This window comes from Elaeis guineensis, chromosome 16 (genome assembly GCF_000442705.2).
Source record: "Elaeis guineensis isolate ETL-2024a chromosome 16, EG11, whole genome shotgun sequence".
NCBI lineage: Eukaryota > Viridiplantae > Streptophyta > Magnoliopsida > Arecales > Arecaceae > Elaeis > Elaeis guineensis.
The window spans coordinates 47,324,100-47,333,390 of NC_026008.2; the positions used below are offsets into that span (position 1 = coordinate 47,324,100).

General features: G+C 58.6%; 1 protein-coding gene across 1 annotated transcript; it reads right to left on the minus strand.

The window, feature by feature from the left end:
* Nucleotides 1-7,169: 7,169 nt before the first annotated feature.
* LOC140854290 (uncharacterized) lies at nucleotides 7,170-9,040 on the minus strand. The gene is made up of 3 exons (XM_073249844.1): nucleotides 8,129-9,040; nucleotides 7,534-8,051; nucleotides 7,170-7,179 (listed from the first exon to the last, which is right to left on the minus strand). Exons 1-3 carry the CDS (start codon nucleotides 8,738-8,740, stop codon nucleotides 7,170-7,172), a joined length of 1,140 nt encoding a protein of 379 aa, XP_073105945.1. The 5' UTR covers nucleotides 8,741-9,040.
* Nucleotides 9,041-9,291: the final 251 nt, after the last annotated feature.

The window sequence follows — 9,291 nt, forward strand, 5'->3', positions numbered from 1 at the left end:
TCAAAAAGCAACACTTGGCTCTAAAACCTTTCGAAGCAAGCTATTTAGTACATGATATTGCATGCTTATACCATATATCCAACGGTTTGAACCGAGGAGTTGAACCACAAGTTGAACTATGTAGATGATTTAATAAAGCAAGACAAATATATACAAACTACTAACTAGGATTAAAAGGGGAAAAAACAAGCTTATATAAACAAACATAAAGCTATCGGAACAGAGGTAAACTAAGCATAATTAAAACAAAATGGCTTTACCGGTGGTTACAATATAATCCACTCATAACATGGCTAAGACTGTTTTATCCCTCGTGCCATGGTATTACCGTACTGTTTTGCTATAGTACTTGTTGGGGGAAACCGACCGACCGACTATCGGAGGGCCCGACCGGCTGGCGGCCCGACCGACCGTCTCTGACTGAAAGCCGGGGGTGACCGACTAACGGACGCTACCGACGGCTTTTCAATGGCCCAATCGCCGACTGGAGGTATGTGGGCGTATCCTTCCCGACGACCAGACCAGAGGCCGACTCACATGAAACTCGCCGACTGACGGAGGAACCCGACGCCACTACTGGCCACCGACCAAGGGTCGCGTCTCCTCCCATCGCCGTACAGCCGCCAGACCTTGTCAGCTCTGACACGGACATGCGGCACAGTTTCCCAGGGGCATTGTCCCGCCGAGAGCGAGGTCAACCCTGGTGACTAGACGGCCACACGGCGACATGACATTTCCACGGCGGCTCTGACAGTCTACAGTGAGTTGACAGTTCCTCACTTGTCCGCGCCATTAATGATGGCGCCATACCGTGCTCCACTATATATACCGGGGAAGGCAACAGTGCAAAGGGTCGATCCGCCCTTCTCTCCCACATACGCAGGCTCGCTTCTCTTTCTCTCCCTCTTAGAGCTCTCTGTCTGCATTTTACTGTTGCCCAGTCACCTCTCTGACTTGACCGTCGGAGGGTCCCCGCCGGAGCACCTCCGGTCAGTGCGGACTTCCTTTTGCAGGTGCACGCTTCCCGGCGATCGGGCGACGAGGCGATTGGCCGCAACGATTGGCGCGCCAGGTAGGGACAGCATGACAAAGACAAGAGCTCAACGATCGAGAGTCACTGGGTCGGCAAGGCGTTCTTCCCGTCGGAAGAAGCCTCCCCGCCCCCACCGGCGGCGGAGCCTAGCTCTCCGCGCCCTGCAGTGACCACGGAGGCCCAGATTGCGGCCATCGTACGGCAGATGACCGTACTGACCGACGCAGTCAAAAGCCTCCAGCAACACCGGCGGCCCGACCTATGCCTTCCAGGAGCAGCCGCCGACGGTCGGCCGACCCCTGCCGCCTCTAGGCGAGCACTCCCAACAGCGCTCCCACGGGGAGGAGGAGGGTCGACCACGGCGCGACGACCGACGGTCTCAGCGGCCCTCTCCTTCCCGTTGGAACGGGCGAGGAAGGAGAAGCGGCCGCGCACACCGTCGGCCTCTCCTTCAGAGTCTTCCGGAGGCTCACTCCCGGGGTCTCCAGCATCGACGAGCGGACGACTACGAGCGACGGTTCGAGGAGATCGACGCCGACTCGCCCAACTGCAGATGGACGGCCAGAAGTCTTCGAACGACGTCGACTTCCAGACCGCCCAGCCTCTCTCTCGACTGGTCCTCGATGAGCCGATTCCCAGTCGGTTCAAAATGCCGAACGTGGAGCCATACGATGGCTCCACCGACCCGGTCGACCACCTCGAGAGCTATAAAGCTCTCATGACAATTCAGGGGCAACCGACGCTCTTTTTTGCATCGGCTTCCCCGCCACACTTCGCAAGGCTGCCAGGGCTTGGTACTCCGGTCTTCGATCGGGCAGTATCCATTCCTTCGCGCAGCTCGAGCACTCGTTCGTGGCCCATTTCAGCACCAGCCGAAAGCCGCCGCGAACGTCGGATAGCCTTTTCTCCCTCAAGCAGGGGGAAAACGAGACGCTCCGACACTTCGTGGCGCGATTCAACGCTGCCACGCTCGAGGTCCGGACCTCAACGAAGACATGGCGGTTTCAGCCATGAAGCGGGGCCTGAGGTCGTCCCGATTTACCTTATTCTCTGGACAAGACCCTCCCCCGAACATACGCCGAGCTACTGGAGCGCGCATACAAGTATATGCGCGCGGACGAAGGAGCGTCCGACCGACGCCTGGTCGAGCCCAGGGGTCCGAAGGAGAAGCGAAGAAAAGGTCGGGAGCCCGCCGAACCAAGCAGGCCCCGGCCGGTAGTCGGCTTTCTCCACCCCGACAGATCCAAAAATCACCCCGCCGACAGACTCCGAGGTCGGTGCGTCCCAGGTATGACTCCTACACTCCTCTCTCCGCTCCCCGTGCGCAGATCTGATGGAATCGAAGGGAAGGAATACCTGCGACGGCCTCCGCCTCTGAGGCAAAGGGCCTCGACCATCGGAAGTACTGCCGGTTCCATCGGAGCCACGGCCACGACACCGAGCGATGCATCCAGTTGAAGGACGAGATCAAAATCTCATCCGCCGGGGGTATCTCGGCAAGTTTCGAAAGGTCCGCCGACCCGACCGACTGCCGATCGACGCCCCCAGCCGACTGAAGAGGCGCCGACTAACCAGCCGACGGTTGGAGTCATCAATATGATCTCCAAGCGGCTGGGATCGGGGACGTCTACAGGGGGGGAGCCGACGAAAAGGCCGCGCCCGGACGACGTGATTACCTTCTCGGAAGACGACGTTCGGGGCATCCAGACTCCTCACGACGACGCTGTTGTTGTGTCGGCGACGATAGCCAATTACGATGTAAAATGAATCTTTGTTGATAATGGAAGTTCGACGAATGTTTTGTTTTACTCGACCTTCTCCCGAATGCGACTACCGACTGATCGACTTAGTGGGGTCTCCACGCCCTTGATCGGCTTTGCCGGAGACACCGTCACGACAGAAGGAGAAATCACCCTGCCCGTGACGGTCGGAACCGAACCACGGCAAAGCACAGTCTCCCTCATTTTCGCGGTCGTCCAGTTCCTTCGGCCTACAACGCCATACTCGGACGACCCGGATTGAACCCCTCAGGGCGGTCGTCTCGACGTACCATCTCCTTGTTCGATTTCCGACCAAAAATGGGGTCGGAGAGATGCGCGGAGATCAACAGCTCGCCCGACGATGCTTTCAAATCTCCGCCCAGAGCACGAGACAAAGGATCCCCTGACAATCGACAAACTGGATCACGGGAGGAGGAAGAGCGGGGTTCGCCGGCCGAGCAGCTCGAGGCGATCTCGGTAGGAGAAATCCCGACAGAAAGTTTGGGTCGGGTCCCAATTGCCCGACGCCGAACGCCACCGACTGGCGGAGCTCCTGACGGCCAACGCCGACATTTCGCATGGTCGGCAGCTGATATGTCGGGCATCCCTCCGGAAACGATGACTCACCGACTCAACATCGATCCGACGATGAAACCGGTGAGGCAGAAGAAAAGGTCCTTCGCCCCAGAAAGGCAGAAGGCCATCGACGAGGAAGTAGACAAGCTGCTCGAAGCGGGCTTCATTCGGGAATCCACGTATCCCGATTGGCTCGCCAATGTCGTCATGGTCAAGAAAGCCAACGGGAAGTGGAGGATCTGCATCGACTACACCGACCTCAACCGAGCATGCCCGAAGGATAGCTTTCCACTCCCAAGATCGACCAGCTGGTGGATGCGACGTCCGGATTTCGACTGCTCAGCTTCATGGACGCCTTCGTCGGGTACAATCAGATCTGGATGGCGCCTGAAGACGAGGAGCACACCGCGTTCGTGACCCCCAAGGGCCTCTACTGCTACAGGGTGATGCCCTTCGGATTGAAGAACGCCGGTGCCACCTACCAGCGACTCGTCAATAAGGTCTTCAAAGATCAGATCGGCCGCAACATGGAAGTGTATGTGGACGACATGCTGGTGAAGAGCACGCAGATCCGGACCATGTTCAGGATCTCGAGGAGACCTTCCGCACCCTTCGACGACACCGAATGAAGCTCAATCCGACCAAATGCGCCTTCGGGGGTGACCTCGGGGAAGTTCCTCGGATTCCTCGTTTCTCAGAGAGGGATCGAGGCCAACCCTGAGAAGATAAAGGCGATCCTCGACATGCGTCATCCGAACACCAAGAAGGAGGTCCAACAACTGAACGGGAGAATCGTCGCTCTTAGCCGATTCATTTCCCGATCAGCTGAAAGGTGCCTCCCGTTCTTCAAACCTTGCGCCAGGCGAATGGTTTCTCTTGGTCGGATGAGTGCGAACAGGCCTTTGAAGACCTGAAAAAGTACCTGGCTTCCCCGCCGCTGCTCGTAAAGCCGCAGGTCGGGGAGACCTTGTATCTCTACTTGGCCACATCTTCTGAGGCGATCAGTTCGGTGCTCGTTCGGGAAAACGAGTGCCGAACCCATCAGCCCATCTACTACATCAGCAAAGTGCTCCACGGCGCCGAAGCCAGATACTCGGAGACGGAAAAGATGGTCTTCGCCCTGACCGTCTCCGCGCAACGGCTCCGCCCATACTTCCAGGCCCACGCCATCGTGGTACTCACCAACCAGCCCCTGAGGGCCGTACTGCGCCGACCCGACACATCCGGACGACTCGCTAAGTGGGCAATGAAGCTTAGCGAGTTCGACATTCAGTACCGACCAAGGCCTGCCTTGAAGGCTCAGGTCTTGGCCGACTTCATCGCTGAGTGCCCGACGACCGACCGAAGGTCGGGAGCTGAAGGCCCTGGACATGGTTCGGTCTCTGAGCCAGACTCGGTCCCCACCTGGGTACTTCACATCGACGGAGCCTCCAACGCTCAGGGAAGCGGGGCCGGGCTCCTGCTCACGAACTCGGATGGGGTAGTCACCGAATACGCCCTCCGGTTCGACTTCAAGGCCTCCAACAATCAAGCCGAATACGAGGCACTCCTCGCGGGCTTGAGGATGGCGAAGGAACTGGGCGTCGACAGCCTTCGGGCATTCTCCGACTCTCAGCTGATCGTGGGGCAGGTCAAGGGCGACTTCGAGGCGCGAGATCCGACCATGATCAAGTATCTTCAGAAGGTAAAGGATCTCGTGGCCCGCCTCGAGCATTTCGAGATCTCCCACATCCCTAGGATGGAGAACGCCCGTGCCGACGCTCTCTCCAGATTGGCAACGTCGGCCTATGATTCTTTGGGTCGGACGTTTGTTGAAAACCTCCAGCGGCCGAGCATCGATCAGGTCGAAGAAGTGCAGCAGCTGACGTCTGAACCCAGTTGGATGGACCCGATCGTCCGGTACCTGTCCGAGGGGACCAGTCCCGAAGATCCCGCGGATGCCAAGCGACTCCGATGGTCGGCCTCACAATATGTGATCGTGGACGGCCGACTCTACAAGAGGTCGTTCTCCCTCCCTCTGCTCAGGTGTTTGGGACCGACCGACGCCGACTACGCTCTCCGAGAGGTTCACGAAGGAATTTGTGGGAATCACTTGGGGGGCAAGTCCTTAGCCTTCAAGGTCTTGCGACAGGGCTACTACTGGCCGACCATGAGGAAGGATGCGGCAGAGTTGGTCCGAAGGTGCGAGCCATGTCAGAAGTATGCCAATATTCAGCACCAACCGGCCAGCCAAATCACTCCCATTGTCGCTCCATGGCCCTTCGCTCAGTGGGGAGTCGATATTCTCGGCCCCTTCCCACCGGCGTCGGGCCAAAGGAAGTTCATCGTTGTCTCCATCGACTACTTCACGAAGTGGGTCGAGGCCGAGCCCTTGGCGCAGATCACCGAGCGGAAGATGGAGGACTTCGTCCAAAAGTCCATCATCTTCAGGTTCGGATTGCCGCACACCATCATCACCGACAACGGACGGCAATTCGACAACCAAGACTTCAAGGACTTCTGCGCCAGGTTCCACATCCGTCATCGACTAACTTCAGTCGGGCACCCATAGTCCAATGGCGAGGTCGAGGTGACGAACCGAACCTTGCTCCATGGACTCAAGACCCGACTGAACGAAGCCAAAGGTCTCTGGGTCGACGAGCTGGGCTCCGTCCTATGGGCTTACCGAACGACCCCCCGTGTCCCGACCGGGGAGTCGCCGTTCAGTTTGGCCTACGGGACAGAAGCTATGATCCCGCTCGAGATTGGCCTGCCATCTTCAAGGGTCGAGCAGTACCGCGAGCCGGACAACTCCGAAAGCCGGAGGGCCGACCTAGACCTCCTCCCCGAACTGCGAGATGAGGCTCAAATCCGAATGGCCTCATACCGACAGAGGGTCGCCCGGTACTACAACGCCAAGGTCAGACCAAAGCTCTTCAGGCCTGGCGACCTAGTCTTGAGGAAGGCGGAGGTATCGAAGCCCTTGGACCAAGGGAAGTTGGCTCCCAACTGGGAAGGACCCTACAGGGTTGCTGACACCTTCGGGCCGAGAGCCTATCGGCTGGAAACCCTTGAGGGAAAAACCATTCCCCGGACTTGGAACGCCGACAACTTGAAGCTGTATTGCCAGTGAATTCTGTAATTCAATTGTCGGAATACACGTCCAGTTTGAAAAATTGGAGTTCTAACTCTTCCACTACCGGTCGGCGCTCAGCCCCGACGCGCCGACGCGGATCTGGCACCGACGACACATCGGCCCCTTACGCGGACCGATGCATCTACAACGACGGGAGTCAATACTCCTTCGACGACTTGTCGGACCTCCACAAAGGGCCGATGGACTCTTATGAACGGGAGTTCATGCTCCCTCTACGGTCGAATTTTCGGGCAGAATCCGTCGGCCGACAGGCCGATCGGGCCCCGACCGAAGAAAGGCAAAAAGCCCACGCGACTATTGTCGCGACTTCCGACCGAGCTACGGTCGGTCGAGGGATGTTCGGCTTACCACCGTCTATCGCACGACGCGACCTTTGTCGCATTTACGACTTGCCGACCGACCAACGGCCGGCTGAACGACATTCGGCTTACCACCGGACGTCGGAAAACATCGAACCCGACGCAGGGGTATGGGGACCCGACTTACTATCGTCTCCCCGACAATACGTCGGACGCCGGACGCCGACAATACCCTCGGAGCTGAACAAGTTGCTGAAGCCCTACCGACTTATGCGAGTTGGTGACTTGACTAAGTCAGCGACTAACGTTCGACATTGCAGACGTGTTTGGCATTGCAAACAGGGGGAAAAAGGCAAAAGAAGAATTCATTCAAGACTAAAAGTTTTTTCCATAAACAAAGGAAAGTCTACAAGGTAAAGGCCGGAGCCCAATTACAATCCAAGGCAAAGTAGAAGACAAAATAAAACCGACTAATTATCGGAGTCGACGTCCTCCACTGGACGACGATGCGAGTTGGTCGGAAGATCCGCTCCGACTTCGGCCATCGGAGCCGACTGGTCTTCGGCAACCGGCTCTGCGACGCCTTCAGCTTCCGCCCTGGTGGAGAGACCATCCGACGCTGGTCCGGCCGTCTCCTCCGCAGCTGGGGCCTCCGACCCTGGCAGAACCACGTTGCTGAGGTCAAGTTCGGGGTACAAGCTCCGAACGGCTTTCCGGGCGTCTTCGTACCCGACTTGGTACGAGAGGTAGCCGCTCTCGAGGAGCTCTTCGCGGTACTCCTCTGAGTCCCGGAAGACCTCGACCGCCCGACCCAAAGCCAACTTCGCCGACTCTGATTCGGCTTTGGCAACGTCTGCGTCGGCCTGAGCGGCGGCATGACCCTCTTCGGCCTTGGCGAGGTTCTCGAGACTCGCCCGAAGTTGCTCGCGCTCGCCCTCCAACTCTTTGCCGACACTGTCTCGCTCGTGTCGGAGCCGACGGATGGTCCGGGACTTCTTGGCCGCATCATCCTTCGCCGATTTGAGCTCCGACTCCAGCGACGCCTTGGCCTCCTTGAGTCCGGAGATCTCCTCCGAAAATCGGGAGACCTCCCCCTCGAGTCGGTTCTCCCGGTCGACCGACTGTTGAAATTGGTCGAGAAGGATGGCCTTCTCGGCTTCGAGGCTCGCGACCTTATCTCTCCAGGCCGCGCGCATGTCCCCAAACTTCCGATATCCGGCCTCCAGCTCGGATATGTTGAAGACCAGCTACACAAAAAAGAGCCGACTGTTAGTAAGCCGGACTTGCGATGCTACGATTAAAAGCAGAGGGAAAGGGAGCTTACCCGGATCATCATCGGATAGAAGGACGACAGCATGTCGGAAACACGCTGGTTCTTCATCGCTTCGATGTCGGCGGGAAGGAGGAGTGCTTGGCATAGTCTCCTGGCCAAGTCGTGGTTGGCCAGGCCCGACGCACCCTCGGGAAGCGGAAAGTCGGCCGACCCACCCGCCGATCGACCTTCGTCACCCGACGCCATTGGGGCCTTACCTCGGCTTGCCGTCCAGGCCCTGACGTCGGAGATTGACGGCAAGCTTGAGCCCGACCGAGTCTCGGCAGACGGCGCGGCGGTGGCATGCGTCGGCAGCCCCGGTTCGCGGACTTCCTCCCGAACCTCCGGAGTCTGCTGGGCGGTCGGCGTGCCCCCGGCAGAGTCGGCCGCTCGACGGTCGGGCGAAGCAGCAACCCCGACTGACGCTCCCTCGGGCGGGGCATCAACAAGCACTGTCGGCACCGACAGTGCGATCACCGGCTCCGACTCCGACCTGGGTGGCTCGCTCGGCGGAACCACGCGGGGCCTCTTGGGAGGCTGTGACGGTCCAGCACCGGCCGCCGGCCTCTTCCTCACGGCGTGCTGACGTATGTCGGCTGCCGACAGTCGCGTCCTCGGCGGCATATCTGAAAAAGACGACGAAAGGTTAGAGCTAAAGAAGAAGACAGAAAAGAAAATGAAGACGTCGGGAGAATGCAAACCGACCTAAACGGGGGACCGGGCTAAGGCCGGCGTCGTACAAGGCCTGCTCGGTGACGAGCTCGCTCTGCTTCGGCACCGAGATATCCTTTAGCCGATGGAAGTCCTCCCGATCGTCGACCTCCACCCGACTGTTCTCATTTGGATCGGTTCGGGGGTTCCCCCAACGGACTGGAAACCCCCAAGGGGCAGAGGACGACGTGAAGAAGAACTGATTCTTCCATCCGTGAATGGATGTTGGAAGACCAGTAATGAAAGAGAGCCCTTTCCGAGGAATGAAATACCACCACCCTCGGGCTTTAGGGTGAGGGCGGAGGACAAAGAAGACTCGGAAAAGAGAGATCCGAGGTTCGGTCGGCAAAAGCCGACACAGGAGGGCGAAGCTGACTATCAGCCGAACCGAGTTCGGCGCAAGTTGTGCCGGGCATAACCCGTAATAGTCCAGAACGTTCCGGACGAACTCCGGAATCGGGAAT